The sequence below is a fragment of the Magallana gigas genome, chromosome 3 (assembly GCF_963853765.1).
Source record: "Magallana gigas chromosome 3, xbMagGiga1.1, whole genome shotgun sequence".
NCBI classification, from domain to species: domain Eukaryota; kingdom Metazoa; phylum Mollusca; class Bivalvia; order Ostreida; family Ostreidae; genus Magallana; species Magallana gigas.
Window position 1 is genome coordinate 6,221,620 of NC_088855.1, and position 22,057 is coordinate 6,243,676.

The 22,057-nt window shown below is 33.3% G+C and overlaps 1 protein-coding gene across 1 annotated transcript; it reads right to left on the minus strand.

Annotated features, from left to right (window-relative positions):
* Positions 1–16,715: 16,715 nt before the first annotated feature.
* Positions 16,716–19,437, minus strand: LOC105340544 (uncharacterized). The gene is made up of 5 exons (XM_011446663.4): positions 19,352–19,437; positions 18,202–18,375; positions 17,176–17,292; positions 16,854–16,967; positions 16,716–16,753 (listed from the first exon to the last, which is right to left on the minus strand). The coding sequence occupies exons 1-5, from the start codon at positions 19,409–19,411 to the stop codon at positions 16,742–16,744; spliced, it is 477 nt and encodes a 158-aa protein (XP_011444965.2). The 5' UTR covers positions 19,412–19,437; the 3' UTR covers positions 16,716–16,741.
* Between the last annotated feature and the right edge of the window lie 2,620 nt (positions 19,438–22,057).

Sequence of the window (22,057 nt, forward strand, 5' to 3'; positions counted from 1 at the left end):
TCATCAAAATTGAAGTTATGATTCTAAGTGTCTGAAAATGGCAGTTTAGTCTGAAAAGTCTGCTAATTGTCATTATTTGGTCCACTATAGAAACACAAACAGGTTGACGTGGCCCTCTTATCCAAGCTCATCTTTCCTAAGGACCGATTTTGAGCGCAAAATACAACAGCAAATAATCTTTACATCATCACTATACGATTTAAGTGTTCAAAAGTTGTTTAATATTTATTCATACCATTCATTTGAAACCAATATTCAAAATTCAAATTCAAAATTCCAACAATAAAGGACCATTCTTGATACATATCATTAATACAAGTTCTGTTCGTCACGTATTTCGATATCTTACACTGTTCATCTGAATCCTAAACGGTCTTTGCGATTGATTTGAAATCGTCATTGACCGTGTATAGAGTTAAATACCATGTTTATGATGTAACAAATAAGGATTCACTTATTTCCGCGTCTGAATCAACGCGTATCAGAACGTGCGCTTTTGATAACAGAAATCTGGAAAAAAGCAGTTGTGTGTATACTACACAATGGTAGGCCTTTGTTAAGGGTCTGCATGGTCAACATCAGATCTACCTAACAGTTCATGATATCATAATGATAATTTTGCAAAATTGACGATAAACTGTCACTCAGTAAAGAGAAAGTCCAAAATGTAATATTTTAGCTTTTAAACTTGAATGTTTCCTATATCTACAGGTATTTATAGCTCTAATAATGATATATTAATAAAAAAAATGGCCACAACCATTGAGTCTTTTTAAAGAATGACATCGGTTCATACAGCGAAGATCATCGTTATAATTATTTTACTAGACATATCACTACATGCAAACTCTAGTGGACTTTCTTTTATTGTTGCTCTTTTGTGATTGGTTTTGCTTGTTATGCTGCAGGTTCACTTTTGGACCTATTACTGAACGGTGGTGCTTACGTTCTATCATTGTAGAGATTACAAAGACTGCTTCTCACCTTAACAGCTTGCTCGCCGTTCACTACAGACACAAAAGATGTTCATACACTCACCGTTATATATATACACACACAATATACATGTATATATAGGATAGGCTGAATAATTCAAGATAATATATTGTGTTTAACAAACATTAAAAGCATTGCACTCAGAGATTGCATATTATCATTGAAATATAACATATATATTTATCGTTTATTAGTTTTTCTTTGTATTTTTGTGTCCAAACTGTGTGTCTTTGCCCTGTATATATAGAGGATATCTATATTGTGTGATTTTATATTTGCTTTATCCAACGAGTTGAAATGGTGTATATATTCGCGAGGCTTGCCGAGCGAATATAACCATTTCAAGGAGTTGGATAAAGCAAATATAAAATCACACAATTATAGATGTTCTATTTATCTCATACAATTTGATTTATATTATGAAGCTTTTGAGACAGTCCCTTGTGTGACCCAAATTGGTTTTTTTTTCAAAGATTAAAAACGATGATGCAACGTTGTGTTATGCGGCTATTGTGACCTTGCGCAATACAATTTAGTACGTCATTCCTGAGATAAACCTAACTGTTTTAATGTAAAGTTTCACTGAAATAAACCTTAAAATAATTTTTTAGCTCTAGATAATTTTTCTTAGAGCTTATTCACTTGATCAAATGGAAATTCCGATTAGAACCGATTAGAAGTTTGTTTAACGTTACGAATGCTCGTTAGTTTGAATTGACTCGAACGAGGAACAGTTGTTGATGTTTAATAAAACAAACACTAGGCTAGCCTTATGATTCGAAATTGAAAATAGTGAATAAGGATGCTTACTGGTGGTGGAATTAAAGTCTTATGAAACATTATTTCGGTAAGTTCTTGTATATAAACACAATCAGAGCGCCCTGTTTTCATCGCGTCGTCAGGATGAACTCTTTGATAGTTAACGTAATTTGCAGTTTTATTAACTTCACAAAGCAAATTGAAAGTTGGAAGTGGGCTAAACTTATCAAAAACCTTGACAAACAAGAAAAAAGGGTCTTGTGGTTACGGTTATGAATAACTTTACAAAAAAGGTGTGGGGGGGGGGGGGAGGGCTAACCCCCCCCCCCCCACTCACAATAGCCCCCGGTTCCGACGCCTGTGCTACGCAGTTATGTAATTTCCTTCATATTTTTAATCTAAATCTTTAACAAAATCAATTTTATATTAATTTTTGTAGTAGATATAGTTATGTTGAAAGTACTAGCAAATCTTCGAAAATAGGTCACTGAATCGTTGAAGCGAGAAGTTGTGTCAAAAATAGTTCGGACCGGAAGTATTTGATATAGCATCACCCGTGTGATATAGCAAAGGTTTATCACACGGGTAATATACACCACACGTATGAGATAAATATGATTTACACGCTCTATGAGTTGAACTAAGGATATACAGACTTAAACAATAAAAAAAAAACTTTTCCCCGATTTTTACTTCACATCATATATAATGAATATAAACAAAAGTCTTCATTTATGTTTGGAAGTAATCTAGTTTCAAAGAAATTGCAATAAGATGCACATGACTACGTTCTGACCAAAACTACTCAGATGTAAAAACAAAGAGGAGAATCTGAGGTAGATAGGTAGAACCGGTTTGTTATATGCAGTTCAAAAATTGGTTTCAATAGAAACTGCGCAATAAATTCAATGGCAATTGCGGAGCGAACCGTTCCTTTTCCTTCTTTTGTCTAAAAATACATATCAAAAACAATTTTACTATCCCGCCAAAACCGAAAATGATATCTTTACTTACTATATTGCGAAAAGGTATGTCTATATTTGTTAAAATATTATTAAGAAGAGCCCCTTTTAAAGCAGTCCGGATATTTTCCCCTTGAACCCTAAACATTGTCCAGTATTGTACATACTGCATAGAGGAAATCAGCAGTTAGATACGACCTCGTGTTTCTAAAAAATTGCAATCAAAAATAACACTTTCACAGACAGAATAATTAGAGTTTTAGATTTAAGATCCACCTTTACGTATGTGTATATCATTGATGTGACAACACACCCACTAATTGGCGGGTCCTTCACAAAGCATGTGGGTAATGCATCATTCAGTTCCGAACAAGCTAAGGCTAATGATGAAATACATTTCTACAAATTGACACTGCGCAGCATTTTCTCGATGCATAAATCAGAATAAGTTGATCGATTCTGGGTAATGAAATCAGTAAAAATGTTGCTGATCCCGACAGATAAAGGTTAATAAAAAATTGAATAAACAGTATATCAGTAACTCTTTCTTCAACATTTTCTAGTCTCTGTTGTAAATATATCTGTCTCGGGCCAAACGCACAAACCTTGGTTCATAATTGATTCTTGTTGTTTGACAGCATGATAAAATTGGGAAATTGCATAACTGTCTACACAGAAAAATTTCCAAGAGAACCAACTGACGATACAAACTCTTCGTATTTGTCTATTTAAGATATTAAATCCAATCAATACCAACAATATATCAAATATATCGTGAATAAATGGTTGATGAAATCATTAATAGTGATCAATTTGCAGATTTTAATTTCATTAAGTATAACTAAGGGCAAATTTTAACAATAAAAAATTCACCAACAATTACTGTTAATGTACATCAGTACGTCAGCTAAAAGAAACAGTCAAATTGTCTCCGATGGGAATTTGAGTCTGATATCATCATGATTATTTCGTGCAGTCCGTAATTTTTCTTTGGCTGTCAAAGGTTCCGACCAATCGATAAACGGGGCGTGTAGATTTCGGTCCTGTCAGTTTTCTGATAGTTCAAGTCGCTGTAGGTTCGTCCAATCGATAATGGGGCGTGTAAGTTTCAGTTTCTGTTTCTATTGAGCTATGGATTAACTACTGTAAATTCCTTATTAAACGCGAGGAATTAACGCGAGAAGCCAAACTCGCGGAGTTTAAAATCTCACTTTTATTTTTCTGCCAGATGTAAACTAACTGAAACTATGATAAAAATTTGGTGTTCGCGATTTTATATTCTAGCGATTTGATGCAAAACGGCTGAATCGCGGAATTAAGTACTCGCAAAAAAAAGAAGGAATCTACAGTAAATTTCCGAGGGAAATAGAGGGAATCATACTCGGTGGATGTCAATATGATATTAAAGTAACTTATAAAATCTTTAGTCACACTGCAACCAACACACTTACCTTATACATGTAAGTTTTCAAACAACGAAAATAGATCATAATATAAAATCGTGACTGATAATAAATTGAAAATTCTTATTTATGTTCATCTACATGTAGGAACAAGAAATTACTGGTATATATTTTAAAAGGTTTATCATCAAAGTGTTCTTATGGTAAAGTTACCAATAACCATGTTTTTATAATATACTTGTATCTTACATTCTTACTCATATCGGTATTCTACCTAATATAAGTTTTAACACAAGAGGCCCAAAGGGGCCACATCGCTCACCTGAGCAACACTAGCTTTAAATGGGCGTTCAAAGGATATTGTGCCATGTGGCCCCTCGGTAGATTAACCAAAAATGAATATCCGAATTTTCACTTATTTTTGACATATTTACCTTCATGAATACCATTTTTACCGAAAATAAGATCATATGCAATATAAATAACTAAATTTTCAGTTGGTGTGCACGGTAAACTTCCAGTTCCCTTTATTTTAGCCCCCCCCCCCCCCCCACCCCCAATCACTTTATAAAACGATTAAAATACATGAGAGCATAAAGGTACATTTTCTCCTTCCACTACTTGCTAGTTATTGTATTTTAAAAATTTATATATGTGAAAGAAGAAAAGTGTACCTCAATGCACCAGAATGAATGCGCTCAATTCCTCAAATTAAAAACATTGAAACATTTAATTGGCCTTCTCCATTATAGACGATTGTCATTTACCAGGCATGAATTCATTTAGTATGACCTTTCATATCCTTACTCACTTGATTGAAGAAAATAAACTTAACTGAAAATGTTGTCACATATGTTAAAGAGATATAATTCAAATTAATGTAATGGCAGGCATGTCGCTCTATTGTACCAAGGCCCTTCCATTAATTTCATCTTTATTAAAAAAACAACAACAAATGTGTACAAACAAAGATGATTTTCCATTGCAATAATTTTTTAAGAACACCAATAATGCTTTTATCCTCATAATAATAATGTGTCAGGCCTATGGAAACTGTTTAAAAGGCATTTTTCATTTACTTGTGTTCGAAAAACTATCAAAAATTTGTGTAGATTTTATGCAATTCATCGTTGAAGAAAGGGCAACGGAAGTAATTACAGCATATCATCCTTTTAGCAAGATATTTCTATTGATCAACCAAAAATTTCAGTGTCAATCGTAGAATCATAAGCAAGATTCATAGCTTGGTTTGAGTCATGTTTTTGTTCACAGAGGTTTATTACTTTTAAACTTGGTATTTCCAATTCAGCATAGCTGCATTTAAAATATAAACAAACTAAAGCATGACCTCAGCTTTGTGTACAAACATATAGTAGCATTGTACGCAAAGCTCTGTATCTTGCTTATAACTCGAAGCTTGACGCTCAGGTTAGTAAAATTATAGGAATTTGTAAACAATTAAAACAAGAGAAAACTGCACTAAAACAAAGAGAAAACTCAATTTATTTTTCAATATATATATATATACTTTTGTTTTATATTTCTAGCAGCGAGAATAATCTCCGTTTACATTGAAATTGCTGAACATCTTAATAGAACATGTTGCATTAATCAACAATTACTTAGAGATAATACCGAATTACACGCACCACCATAATTTGACCCCCCATGGTGGCCCCACCCTATCCCCTGAAATTATGTTTGAAAAAACTAGAATGAATCAACACTACCTGAGGATGCTTCCACACAAGTTACAGCTTTTCTGGCCAATTGGTTTTTGAGAAGATTTTTTTAAAAAGATTTTTCGCTATGTATTCCTATGTAAAATTCGACCCACCCACTGTGGCCGCACCCTACCCCGGGGATCATTGTTTGAACAAATTTGAATCTACACTACCTGAGGATGCTTACAAGTTACAGCTTTTCTGGCCTACTGGTTTTTGTAGAGAAGATTTTTCTGTATGTATTCCTATGTAAAAATTTCGACCCCCCCCCCCCCATTGTGGCCCCACCTTACCCCCGGGGATCGTGATTTGAAAAAAATTTGAATCTACACTACCTGAAGATGCTTCCACAGTTCCAGCTTTTCTGGCTAACTGGTTTTTGCAAAGAAGATTTGAATGATTTTTCTCTATACATTTGTATCTAAAAATTTGACTCCCCATTGGAGCCCACCGTACCCCCGGGGATCAAGGTTTGGACAAGCTTGAATCTACACTACTTGAGGATGCTTCCACACAAGTTACAGGTTTTCTGGCCGATTGATTTTTGAGAAGATGTTTCTCTGTATATTTCACCTCAGGTGAGCTAACAATTATTTATGTTTCGCTACATGTACACACACTTAGTATTTCCATCAGCAATATTAATTTCCGTTTAGATTGAATAGACGAAAAAATACTTACAACTAGCCTAAAACACATTGCAGTAATCAGCTATTATGCAAAGACCATACCCTATTACCATTATAATGTGTATTTTAGTTGTTAAAGTACCGTACCTGTTAATGTATCTTATTTTCCGCAAGTAACAGTCAGCTGTCTTACTTTCCGATGTCTTCATTTGATTGATACGTAAAAATTACAAAATACAGGCGATAGTTCCCCTAAGTTATAAACCGTAATTCATGAAAATGAAACGAAAATCAAAACAAGCTAAAACCACCGTCAAAGGTGAAAATGTCAACGCATTGGAATATTTAATCTCAGTTTACTTCACAAAGTCGGCATTAATGTATCTTGCATGTTTCAAATATTCCTTTTGCACGCAAACTGTTCCACAACAACCAAATTCATCTTTGTCAGATTGACCCATTTCTTATACGTTCAAAATGGCCGCTTCTTTGTTTCAAAGAGGGTTTTGAGATATGGAATACCGAACCCGCAGTTAAACTGATTGACCCTCATTCTCTCTGTCTAAATATCATTTTCGTAAATTACTCAAATTTGAAACAGAATTAGCCCTTAATTTTTGCAATTTATATTTTCCTTCCAATAAGGATAATTTATGCTAAACTACGTTGAATTTGACTCAGTAGTTCTTGAGAAGAAGATTTTTTAAAATGCACCCCCTTTTTCTGCAGTTTCGAGGTTTTCTCAGCTTTGATTAAAGATAGGTCTTTCATTTCTGCAATTTATATTTGCCTTACCATAAGGATGCTGTGTGCCAAATTTAGTTGAAATTGGATAAGCGGTTTTAGAGAAGAAGTTCAGAATGTAAAAAAGTTTACAGACGGACGGACAGACGGACGACGGACAAAATGCGATCAGAATAGCTCACTTGAGCTTTCAGCTCCAGTGAGCTAAAAACACAAACATCTATATACATAACTTTACCAACCAAGGCTAAAACTGCGTCAAATCAATGTAGATTATCAACATTTTATATCATTTATTTTTACGATATACAAAGGTCCGTTGAATCTACAAATTGGTTGATTTGTTAATCATAGTTATAAGCGTCAATCTCCGAAATCTTTCCTCATGTGAAGATGGCATGAAGTGGCTGAGTGAAGAGCTTCAGACTAAATCAACAAGGGCTCGCCGACTTTGAGAGTATGTTTCTTTATCTTAACGGACTAAGACTAGTAATATGCCATGGGTCATCAGTTTAAATATGTTTAGTTTAAACTTTATTTCATTTTGAATTGTACATCAATATAAACAATAAATAATGCAAACAGGATTCGGAAACAAGTTGTTACAACTTATATTAATCCGTTTCCTTAAATTGACTTTCAACTATTAAAAACGATAGTTGCCCTTGCTGAATGGCAAGTATATTAGGAACAACAAATGAAAAAAAAAGATGGAATTGATGGAAAAATTTAACAAAAAAAAATGAAAAGGGAAAAATATGATAGAAAATATACAGAGAGAGATATAAATTCAAATATGTTTAAAGAAGTCTCTTGTGGGGGCATTTTGCAGATCTATAGTAACTTACTACCGAACGTCGAGGCTAAGCCGAATGTACGCTGTGTCACCACAAAACATTGATGTCTGATGTCGCTTTACTTTGTGGGATGGTATAAATTTGCTTAATAAAAGTGCATATTAATTGGGTTTGATAATTTGTGCATATCTAATATTATGTAATATAGAGAAACATGCTAATTGGCAATCAAAATTATATAGCTTCCAGTACTGCATTATTGGCATGTATAGTAGTGATGAATCTTTTGGAAATAGAAGATCAACAAATAAAATTGCAATAATGGTACAAAAGGAAACCTTTAGCCCTGCACACCATTGGTTGATATTTCATGTATAATTATCTACATGAAGCCAAACTTATTAATGAACATTGATTGATAACAAGGCAAAGAAATTCTACGTGCATCGGGGTAAAATTGTCTAATAAACACATTAGAAATTTTCATTAATAAATTTACCAATCCTGTTTTATGACGTCATTTCCTTTATAGTATGTATAAATATGTTATGTCCAATAAAGAACCACCATGATTGTGTTTGTTTATTTTTCGTGCCAGAACTTTATTACTTCCTGAAAATCCTCGAAATATTCCGCACTTGTTTGACAAAAACAGTGGCACCGGCTCATGGAGAAAACCTGACGTAGAATGGACCATTGTTATCAGCACGGTCTGAAGCGAAGGGTAAACACAAAAAATCCCAGCCAATTCTTTTTATCGCATTTCTCTCTTTATCCTTAATAAAATAGAATGGGATTTTGTAATGCGATCGTTAGTTTGAAATTTTGAAGGGTCCTTAACATTGAAAATCAAGAGAGAAAAGAGTTAATAGATCAATATCCAATTATGTTTCCACTCTTCAACGCTGTCTATAGTTTCAAAGTTGGAATATTACCCTGATTTAACAAGAGTTGATCAATCGCCGCCATTTGACTATGTACTATATCTTTATCATCTTTTGACTATGTCCAAAGGGGTAAATATTATTCAAGTGTAAAGAACTAATTCATGAAGATTGTGGGAATCGGGATTTGGAAGATGGTCGATTATTGGTAAACAAACGGGCACTCTTTCACCAAACTATATCATGTTCGGAACTGTTGGGCTGTCTTGTACTCCTTGAGGGGGTGTATTTAGTACTCCGGCGGTCACAGAGTGTTGGCGAAGAACACTGTTTGCTGTGTTGCTAAATAGCCCAAGTTGAACTGTATTTAGTGACTGACAAAGAAAAAATGTTCCTAAATTGATTTATGAAGAGACGTTTTAATACCTTTATGATTAAGCCAACTAATAATGTATTTTGGTATTTTGAATTACTTTTTTAGTAAGTAAAACATAAAGCAGACAGTGTAATGATCTACTTGTTTACTGTTTGTACTTCGACTATTTTTTTTTGGATTATGGTGTAGTGTCTTTTTGTACATGAATATGTGCTCTTTTTTAATCTGTTATTTCTTTGACTAACAAAATCAGCACAATTAGAAGTATAAAAAAATTCAAGAATCGCTGCTGTGTACGATAGCAAAGACCCACTAGAACTTCATTGGGCGTAGGTATCATTTCCTAGGCAACAGCAGCTTGAGGAGCGCTACTGGCTTTAAAAAAGGAATTACGGGAATCACTCAGGAAACGGTGAATTACATCAAATGGCATATACCCTGACAAAGCATTTTTTTTTAAAAAGGATAATAAAGATATATTACGATTTATGATTGTTATCAATGATTTATATTATTTGCATGATGATACATCATCATGCAAATTTAAAAACAATGTAAAATTTACGAGTTATGAGAAGTCGATCAATTAATATCTGTATAAGAAGAAAATTTACAAGCCAAACACCGATTTGTCGCCATTGCAAATTATCAGCAACATTTAAAATGAACATGACAATAATTAGCCACGGGTTTTAGTCCCATTATTTTGTTCTTATATAAAAAAGATTTAATTTCATGTAATATTCTATTTGACATCTTGAAGGTACATTGTATATACATAGTAATTCTCTAAATCTTACATGTTATTTCATACAACCATACATGTATTTGTGACTCATCAAATGCATTACTATACATTTAAAATCTAGCGAGAACCGGTATATCCAAGTACTGAGAATAGTGTTTTATACGATACCTTTCTCTTCGCGCAAGTTATTGGTACCATCAAAATCCTTCTGTTTTTCTACAGTAGGTTTTCTTGCAGTGTCCTTGCTTTGCAACCAGAGATTCAAAGATGGAAACATCGAAACGGAAAAATATAAATCATTGCTCAAATGAATTAAAAAAAAAAAAAGAGCAAATTTATAAATCATAAATAAACATGTATATAGAAACAAGGTTATAAGAGCAGCTGTACTCTGCTGATTGATAAACAGACATCCTAAACTTTCAGTAGATATTTGTTGATAGTACTTCTGTTAATCACGAAAATCTGTTTTACGAATGAAATTTTATATTTCTCCAGTTGCACTCTATATTTTATGTCATTATGTTTTTGATGTCCTCTCAAGAGAAAAGGGTTTAGAATAATCTTCGAGCTAAAATTTTTATTTTCATGCTTAATTGCAAAGCTGTTCCGAACAGTGTGTAAAAATTATCAAATATGAAGCGAAATTTTATAACCCAACAACAGAAATGCAACACACAATAAAATAGATATGTATGAGGCCCATTAAGGCATTGTTTGCTTCCGTTATAAAGTTTATGTATCTTGCCCGCTGTTACGGATTTGAATTTTATTGAGACAGATACGCAGTGGTCCGACTATGACTTCCTTTCATCTTTTGATGAATTCTTGAATAATAAATATTGTAATGTCGTTTTATATCGTATTATGAATAATATACAAAGCAATCAGAAAAAGCATCATAAAATTTGATAGAAATTGATACAAAGAGCGGTTTCCCATTAAAGTTTAATAATGAAAAGTTCTCAACTCTATATACTTTTTTAAGTATTTGATATTTATGAAGATTGTACCTTGTTCTTAATTCAATGACAACGTATATTACCTTCTTTTATGAAAAGATATTAGATTGAAATTTACAAATAATGCATGAATAGATTTACCCAGCAGAGGTTTCCCCATACATATACAATAAGGTAATGATGTTTTATGACAATGTACCACAACACCTTAAAGATTTTAACAGCTAGGAAAATAATCCAATTTTATTCTCTATAATAATTAATGAATACACTATATGGCGTGTGATTAGTGTTCTGTTTGAATGGACGAGTTAATGGACGAGTTGATTCTAGATGACAAGCCTAATACTATTGTTGGTATCACTGTATATTCGGAGAAATCACTTACAATCTACTTGCTCCTCCATCATTCTATAAACTGTACTATAATAGTGTGTATAAAAAATATTCAACTTACAATAAAAAAAATACATATTAATCATACGTTGAGAGTCAGAACAAACTGTCATTAATTCATGAGTATACCGGTGCTTCACAAAAACTGAAAATCTGACCACATTGCTGTGAATCCTACTAGAGTAGAGGACTAGCTTGATTGTTAGTCTTAACTAAAATGATAACGAAAATGATACAAGGCACGATATAGTAAGTAGAATATAAGAATTGAAGTAGAATTGAAGAGCAACAGGATTTGAAAATAAGATACTTATATACATGAAAGAGTAATAGAAATGTTGCTAATCAATGAAAACGATTTCAAGTGTTATTATTGAAATCAAGATATATATGAACTTAAGGATTATATGGGGTTGCATAATTGAGAATTTGGTTTACTTCCTTAATTATTATAAACTATCAACTTAAGGTAATCATACAAACATATTTGCATGAGAAAATCATCTGCGACGCAAAATCGAACATGAAAGGATTAATTTACTCGTAATTTAGAAGCTGATATTGATTTGATTTAATTCTTTAATTCATTTTACACACAAAGTTCAAATTATATTCTTAATTAAGGTCTTCCGTTTCCAACGGAAGACCTTATTGTTTTCGTACTGTTTATTATTATTTTTTTCTTCCAAATTTTGTGCACGCGATTTCTCGAAAACTACTCAACCGATCTGAACAATATTTTCACAGATGATGGGAAATTATCTGAATTTTATATGTTTTTGAATTTTTTGTCGTCGTCACTTCCGGTCCGGATTTACGGTCGATTTTGTAATTTTTTACGACCAATTTTGTGCAGAGTTGATCTCAGAAACTATAAGAGATATGACTTTGAAATTTTCAGGATAGGTAGAGCATGGTTTGAAGTTGTGCACTATTTAGTTGTTTTGCACCAGTGGTGCTATTCCTTGGAGCTCGCTTAGGCACAAAAATGGGGTACAGATTTCGAATCAAAATTTCCATATGTTTTGATCAGTATCTTTTTAACAGTTGATATTTTGACAAGACATATAGAACAAAAGTAGAAGAAAATCAAAAGTTCTATCCAATAAAATCAAGAAAAAGGGGCTGACCACTTTAATTAGGGACCAAGAGACTCGTAAATTCTATTACGAATAACTTGAAAACGATAAATATTTTGTTATGCATTATAAAAATCAAAGTTGTTGATCTCTACATTATCGGTTTGAAAGAGTCATCGTCAGGCCCATGTCTGACGTAATTAGGGTTTTTATTCTTTATCTTCAAATTTATTTTTTTTTTGGGGGGGGGGTAATTTTGAAATTGTATCGATATCTCATGGTATCATTTTATCTAAAAAAAAAATCGGACGGAAGACCTACTCGTTACTCGTAACGAGTTCGTATCTAGTTGTTAAATATAATTTCTTTGCAATGTATTGTCTTTGTCTATCTGCCTCCTCTCTCTCTCTCTCTCTGCCCCCTCTCTCTCTGTCTCTCTCTCTCTTTCACAGAGCCAGCTCTGATATACTGTTTTCTTACCTCAATAGAGACATTGTTATAAAATGTTTGCTTAGAGATATAATAAACATATCTAAAAGATTGCACCAAGCGACGGTGAAAATCTGATCCAACTATAGATCTTGGGGGTAGGTGACAGCCCCGTTCGTCATCCGGAAATCTACAGTTTTGAAGCTCTGGCAAAGGGGACGTATTAAAGCGAAATATCATCAAAAGTTATTGATACATCTATACAATCAATCGATCAATCAATCAATCAATCAATCAATCAATCGAGATCGATGAATTCAATGAGTAATTGTAGTTCTGCAGTTAAATATTCCACTCCAAATATAGTATTTTTATGTTTCAAGTCATTTAAAAATTCCATGAATATCAACTTTAAAAGATGTCATACTACAAATGATCCATTGATTCTAAAATAACGATCCTGCATAGCCCAATTTGATACCTCACCGTGATGGTATGTTTGTGTGAAATTAGGCACATCGAGGAATTCAGAATGAAAATTTCGCAGTTCCTGACCTTGTTCTCTTGGAGAGTGTTAGTAATAGAATTCCGACAGAAAATTAATATACAGTACTGCACAAATTTGATTTTCGTAGAATGAGGAATGAATGAACTAATGTGCGAACATAAGGAAATTATAAAGGGTTGGGCAATGTTGTTCTTAGAGATGGTCTGGAGAAACTAATCTAATCCAAAAGTCTAGACCGTGGGGTCTTAATGTAAATGGAAAAAGGTGTTTGAAGATTGCCTCATCAAGTTTGATTATATCTGACAAGGCTTCAAGTTCCTTTCGTCCATAAATCATTCGAATCAACGTTCATTAACAACCATTTCTTTTAAAATATGATTTTAGATTAATACTCGAGAGATTTTTGTTCGTTTTAAAATCGATATCTCGCATTATTTTCTCATTAAGTAATGTCCTTTTCCATATTTCGTTGTTTTTATTACAGTAGCTTTGATCAATTTGTACCATATCAGAGATTTAATCTAAAAAGTATTCGGTTAGATTACTGGGCTCTTTACTTTAACCGAGTACTCGGGTTCAATAACTTGGGAATCGAAGTTACAGAACAAGAATACCGTCAACCTTTTTAATATGATTGTCGAAATATATCAACAAAAATCTGGAAAAAATGCAGTATGTCAGTATGTCATGATTCAAGTTGATTTAATTGTTATCACTGTGCATGACAACACCCACTGGTTTTGCAAATAAAAGTGTAAACTAAACATTGAGATGGTGACCATCTAAAGGGCCCCACCTAAATAATAAACAATAGGACGAAAATCATTTCAGATAAGTTTTTTTGACCTTGACCTATAACATTTTCCAACTGGCTTAAAACTTTTAATTCAATCTCATTACATGACAAGGATTTTTTTACATATTTTCTGGTATGAACTTCAGCTTTGACCTAGAAACAAAATTTAAGGTCATTGCACACCCTTTACCAAAGGCACTCTATGGGAGAAGTATGAACCAGACTGGGCCAAGGGGAGAGAAGATATGCTCCGGACAAGAGATCTCGGACGGACAGACGGAAGGACAGAATGATCACTATAGGGCGCCCGCAGAGCGGGGCCCTAATTATGTTAACCGTTATAACCCTAATATTTTTCATATGTTTAAAATATTGCACTACCAAACGGAACAATTTATGTTTAACAAAGATGTCCCCTTTTACCTTTTTCGCACTCCATAGTATTTAAGTAAATTAATTAAAAAAATAATGAAATCTGTCTGACTATTTAATTTAAAAAAATGTTAATTATAATCTGAATACTTAATACAAATTTTACATTGAAGAGACCGGGAACATATATAATTTACCGTATCCTGCGAAACTACACCCATTGGCAATCTGGATATATTTCGTGTGGCTGACACAGAAAAACATCCTACATATAAAAATGTTGACTTATTTTTTCTCTTTGTAAAAAAATAAAACTACACGTTTTTATATCGTGTTTACCTAAAAGTTTGCACAAAATTATGAACAACTTATTTGGCAACTTAAATTTATATAAAATAAAACAAGCTTTTGAATAAAAGCCTGCATATAACTCATTTGCATCAGTCCCTTTATGGAGTGTAATAAAAATTACAATCATATTAGAAACACTTCATTTAAATTACATATAACCCTTCTCCGATGTTTCCTTGGATATATTTCAAAATTGTGTGTTATTAATGAAAGTAAAACGGTATGGTATTTCATCGACTAGAGAATATAACACGATATGTGTTAAAGACTCTGTTATAGCATGATAATGATTGAAAGTGATCGACATAAAAACACAACCAAAAGCAAAAGCATAAAAATTCAATGCATGAAGTTTAAGATTTACAATTGCTATTGAACTCGTTTTAATTAATATAAAAGGAAGTAATTAATACATGCAAAATCAAATTTATGGAACATTTTTTATATTTATGCATCTCATTCTTGGCATGAAAATAGTGACCATGTACTTATCATTCTAAGGATATATAATATCATAATTTCTTGATTTTGAGCACAGTCGAAAAAAAGGACATACAATTTTACAGAACCCTTTCACGCAGAAATTTATCACGAATGTTTAAAAATTTTCTTTGAAAAGTGACTCAGGTCTATATATATAAAATACAAAACGTTGTTTCATTTCAAATATTAACGATGTGCACCGCCATTTGAAGCAAGTAAGAGGACAATGTCATTTCAGAATTAACCAGCAAGCCTTTTAATTACAAACAGAGAATAAGACCTTAAAAGGGTATGGTCACGATTTTGTTCAAAAATAATTTTTTCGATTTTAATTTTTACACTGCTTTAGTAAGGCATTTTTAGTAGGCAACCAAAGTTTAAATGTCATTCTTTGAGTTATAAGCGTGTCACAGAGCTTACCATTCTTTGTTATGTAAACTGTGAGCCCTGTATTTTGCTTATAACTCTACAACTGATTCTCTAAATTTTATTTGATTATTAGAAATGCATTTCGAAAGCATTGTGAATAATAAAAACAGAAAAGAAGAATTTGACCAAAATCGTGACGATGCCCCTTGAAATGATATTGAAAAGCATACTTGAACATTGAATTGAACTTGCCAGCGACTAGACACATCAGTAAACATTGTTACTTAAACGAGCAGAAGTTTTCCCATCAAAACACACACACATGTAAATAGTCGACAATTGGGCTTTGTCTTAAGAATTTGTTTTTCTTCCGTTGCCAGAACGTAAATACTATTTTCTATTCGGCAGCAGGACACGAAGCCCCCACACTGATAGGGGACGAAGCACGTCGGCTATGACATCTGTTTATCGGCACTATTTGCAGGACTTGGTATTTCTAAATACTCATTACAAATATTGGACAGAGCCGTCCTGATAAACATGTCTCTTTAATACAGCAACAGACAGACCAAACAACGCTTCAGACTCAGTGCTCCATCTTCCTAGCTTTGTTTCCGTTTTCCCTTTCTTTATGGGAAGCAAGTAATCTAATAGATGTTGTATCTGCACTCAGTGAAATAACAATGGATAACTAAAGTCTTGATATAAACATTTTTGTTAATATGTGTTTACGTATTGCGGGTTTGTGATAATCAGTATTTGGTTAATAAAATATAGTGACCCTCTTCATTTGTGATTTTATCTTTCTAATATGAGCGCCTTTTATGACTTATGTAGATAAAGTGGGTACATTTACATGTAGCATATTTTAATTTGCAAAACAACCACAAATGATGTGCGCTGGATGCACTTATTTATAAACTTTTCTCTATAAATTTAAAACAAAAATCATGTTGTAGACTTTATTTTATCTGTTACATCACAATCTGAAAAAGAAAAACAAATTGAAAACCACGTAAGATTGTAAGGACAACGCTTACTCATAGACCCCATTGATTGTTGTGAATAATTTAGATAAGTTAGTACCTGCTGCTGTAGAAGCCCCTTTTTGCCAGAGATAGGATCACATGACACGTTCAACGTCAGGTGATGTGGCACCGTCCAGTTCCTGGCTAAAACTTCCGTGAAACATGTATGCACCTTTATTAAAACGAAAGATAAATGTAATAGCATAATTTTTACATGTAATACGAGATACATGTATTTATGAATGTTTATATAGGCTATAGATGGGTTTATATAGGCTTTGCCTGTTGCCTAATCCATAAATTGTTTAAGAAATAAAAAGGAAGAAATAGATGAACAATTTTAAGTGTTTCAGACTTGGATATTCAATACCAGTACTCACTAGTTTGGTCGACAGAAGGGGGCACGCTGCGGCAGTCGTTCCGATATTCATGATGGTATTGAAGCATTCCGAGGGACCCACCTCCAGGTCCAGACGGAAAAGATCCCCGTTCACCACCTTCAAAGGATGGTAAATAAAGCATAAGTGTGAGCAGAAGGGCATTCACCTCTGTGCCTTAACCTTGTGGATATTCTGGGAATTATCAATCGCTAAATCGGGGCAGCAAAGATATTTCTTTTTCTTAATATTCGGTTACGTTTGATTTTAACTAAGCATGCCAAAGTTTAATTATGAGAGTATTTTGAATCAACAAAACATTTAAGGAAAAATTTATTTTTTCTAACCAAAGCCATTTTTGCCGTCACCCAGAGAGCACGATAGTAAAAAGTTGACCCCCTCCCTAATATGATTGAGATCTAGCAGATAAACAGTGTATCATGTTAGGTTTTACGTCTTTATCACGGAACTGAACCATGTGACATTCTTAAAAAGGGGCATAGTCACGATTTTGGTCAAAAATTATTTTTCCGATTTTAATGTTTGCAATGCTTCTGTAAGGCATTTTTAATAATCAACCAAAATATGAGTGCCATTCGTTGAGTTATAAGCGAGTTGCAGAGCTTGCAATTCTTTGCTATGTAAACAATGCTTTTGTTTACATTTTGAATGTTGAAATGAAAATTCCAGTTTTAGACCTAAATTTATGTGTTAAACGTTAGGAACAGTTTATTTATGTAAAAATGAATAAGCAAATAGAGAAATCAGCAAAAGGATTTTTTACTGGTATATTGAACCAATGTAAACAAAAACAGGGCACAAGCCTTGTTGATATGACAAAGAATTGTGAGCCCTGTATCTTGCTTATAACTCTACGACTGACTCTTAAATTTTACTTGAACATTAGAAATGCATTCCTATAGCATTGTAAATAATGAAAACAGAAAAATAGAATTTGACCAAACTCATGACCATGTCCCCTTAAAGAGTAACTAGAGCATGTGTAACGGTTTGAAACCGGTCACAAACCTGTTCTGTTGCGTTCTTGACCTTGGATATGACCTCTCTGAGTGCAGTTTCTCCGTATCCATTTTGCAGGTTAATAGCCTCGATTCCGGCCATAGAGGCCTTGATGACCCTAGGGTCGGTCACATTGACCACTTTTTCTCCACCAGGGGGAGCAGGAGGAGGGTCAGCCCTTTGCTTGAATAAAAAAAAATCATATATTCTGGGACAGATAACAAAATGAAAATTTGTAATGATTACAATATTTGGAAGTTATACCTTAGTTACAAGATTGGGGATAAATTTTTCATTTTTTTTCTTCGAATTACTGCTATATTTCATTAATGCACGTTTGTATCTGTTGTACAAACATTTATATGTATTAAGATTCACAATAAAGGTGAAAAATGATGAAATGATTTTACAAAAGAAATTCTATTACAGTCGTAACCAAGGAAATTAAAGTACATACACATTCATAAAACATTAAACAAACATGACGCAGTCCTTTGACGCAACGAATTTCTTGGCATTCAAACCCTGTATAGTAGACAGGTCGTGGTTTTTATACAGACACCTAGACGACCATATTCCAGCCTACAAGACTAACAGCTCCCTGATTAATAATGTAGTGGACATATTCTTGCTGCTAACATTGAACAATAAAAACACCAGTCATTGTTGGATTATAGACTAAGTACAGTCATATTAATTAGGCGGCGCTGACTTCCATTCAGAGTCGTTATTTTGTTGTGAGTACAGCGACCATTGCCTCTCTCCTCTTATTTTGTTGCACATTTTTAACAAAGGTCGCCTGTCTGTACAATATCAAACGAGGCACGACCACATCAGAACAATGTCCGGAAGCACCAAGCAAATCCAATAATGCAAATTAACCTGATAAGTCTGGGGCCTGTTAATTTGAATCACAATCGAGTACACTGGGTTAGAAATGCCAGCAGGTGCTGAATATAGGAACATAACTTAGTTTTTGTTCTTTCTCTTTTTGATGCCATTGATTTGTACTGAGTTCATATACAACTTGATAATACATGTCTCATACAGTGGACATGCTGGGACCGTTTGCTGTCTACCGTCATTAAAACAATGATATAGGTCAATCATAATCGTTCTACATCTTCCAATAACATTAATAGCTATGACAAAATCCTACCTCTGACACTGCCAACAAAGCAGCAATGAGGATCACAGGCACGACACCGCAAGATTTCATTGCTATCGGCCGTTATATGTCTGAAAGTCCGACATCAACTGATAAGACAGAGGGACTAGTACACCTCAATTAAAGCGCCGAGGTCGGATCTTGTGAATCATATTATTTTTTCTCATGTTTTCTTTATATAAAAATGTACAAACTGAAGCAACACAATTGATTTATTTGAATCTGTTGCATACGTTCTGCTTTAAAACAGTCACTCGAACATTTTATATTTGTATAATTCAGGGGATCTGTTACTTTGTACAATGTATATGCCAAATAATAAATGTTTGGATAATTTCTTTGTATACATTATGTACAGTGTATGCTATAGTCGAAACATAGCAATGTGCTAATTGATAATAACTATATCAATTAGCGAATTGCTATGTTTCGACTATAGCATACATTGTACATAATGTTTTAAATCATAACAGAATAATTAAGAATCATAATAATGAAGATAAATCATTTATAGAAACAGTTGTCATTAGGAAAGAAGAGATTAAAAATATTTCAAATTGGTTATTTATTATGATTGATAAGGAAATATCTCAAATAAGAGTTAAAAACATATTCTGTTCATCATATCAACAGCCTCTCATTTGTAAAATCATAATTAACTACCAAGGTCTCATTAAAATTGCAAACGTGGTTCTACCACTGGTATAAAACCACTGGTTTTATAGAAATTAAGCGTTAGGTAAGTCGTATTTGTTTTCAATAAACGAAATAACACGGTCGTACTCTATTCATTTTCTACCTTAATTTGTAAGTTATTGATTTCCAACTAACCTGATATACTTCTATGTTAAATAGAAAGAATGACAATCGTTATTTTGAATTGGTATTAGCAAGTTGTACCACGCAAGCATGTTTCGCTTATTTTGACTTTTCAGTCAGACGATCGTAAATCGGTCGTAGGTTACCTCGCGTCAGAGTCGGTAGTGTGTGGTAATAGAAAACCTATTGAGGGGTCTAGTGGTGGTGACAAGTGGGTCCCCACGGTCCTATTTGTCCAGGATCCTGATTACAATTTTATTGCACCTTAACCGTTAAATTGACTTTTACGATAAACGGGAACCATTTACCAAGATATTCGGCGATATAATACTAGTAAACGAAAAGGATGCATCTTGCAAAACGCTTATCCAGAGCTACGTCAATGAAGACACTTAAGGATTAATCAAATCATCACTCAAAATCCACGACCTTTTACTTAATTATTCTATTTCACTCCATAAGATAAAGTTAAAGTTATCTCTCTTTATCTTTGTAGCTGGAGAAGCAGTGTCTAAAGACCTACCATGGCATATAAGTTAAAAATTGCGTGCTTTTAACTTGGACAAAATAAATGGACGCCCTGCTTGACAATATCAACGTGTGTATAAAAGATACAAAGAGAGTCTTTAACATGATGTTCAATAAATGAACACTTTTAATATGGCACATCATGAATATACATGTACGTATTGTGATAATTAATCGTTTTGAAAATGTAACGATTCGGTTCTCTAGCAACATATCTTGAAAAACCAAAAGCAATCATAATAGTGTGTGTTTCGTAATATTCACGATACCTGACCACACATTCCAGATCGAAAACTGTCTGTATTTGGAGCGCAAACTGTAACTGATATTTTGTCAAACTACTTTAAAAGGTTTGGTAGCGTTCTTTTTACACAAATAGCTCGCCCGACATCGTGACATTCTTTGACAAATGGTAACGAAAGTTAACTGATACTTTATCAAACATCTCAGCACGAGGTCAGTGTCTAAATTGAGAGAATCACCATTGAAAGCATTTCAAGGTCGCTAATGCAGAAAAAACGTAGAAAGTTGACCAATGAAGTTTCTGATATTGGAAAAAAATTGACCATTTTTTTCTTTATGCAAACAAAATATTATTGACGCTTTAAGCTGCTTTCTGTGAAGTTCTACATCATTTAATGTACGCCAAGCTGTCTGTTTTTTGAAGCGCAGATTTTTTAAGGAAAGGCTATGCCTGGTGTCCAATCCTATTTTATTTATGAAATACAATATGATTAAACTACAGGCTGTAACTAATACTTTGTCACATACTTAAAAAGGTTAGGACGCGTCACCAGATTTAACTGTCCCAATATCGACTCCTCTTCGGGGTCTGTTTTGAACAATTAAAGTTTATGCTTTAAGTTAATAGTTCATAAAATACTAAAGAATATTCTTTGAAAGAGGCGGTAAGGCTATTAAGGTGGTAAGGAATATTTGTCGAAATTAATGTGGATTAAAGTACATCATGAATAAAATCCTCTCACATGTTTAGAATTTTCAAATTTTACAATATGTCAACAAAATTACGTTTTCAATATTTTTGAAATGTAAAACTAGGCGGAATTTAAACTCATGACATACAGATTCGTAGTGAACCCTCTAATCCACTGCACTAAGCTATTACGTGATAATTTTGGGAAAGAAACTATTCATAAAATTACACTTGGTTTTATTGGTAATTTCGATAAATAGTACGCCACAACATACCACCTCAAGTTAATTTTTAATATCAAATAGAGAAACTGTACATCTTGGTTATCTATAATTGTAAATGTCTTATTGCTTTCTAATTTGTGGAAAAATACTCAATTTGAAATGTCCAAAATTGTGTACATTTAAATGGAAAAA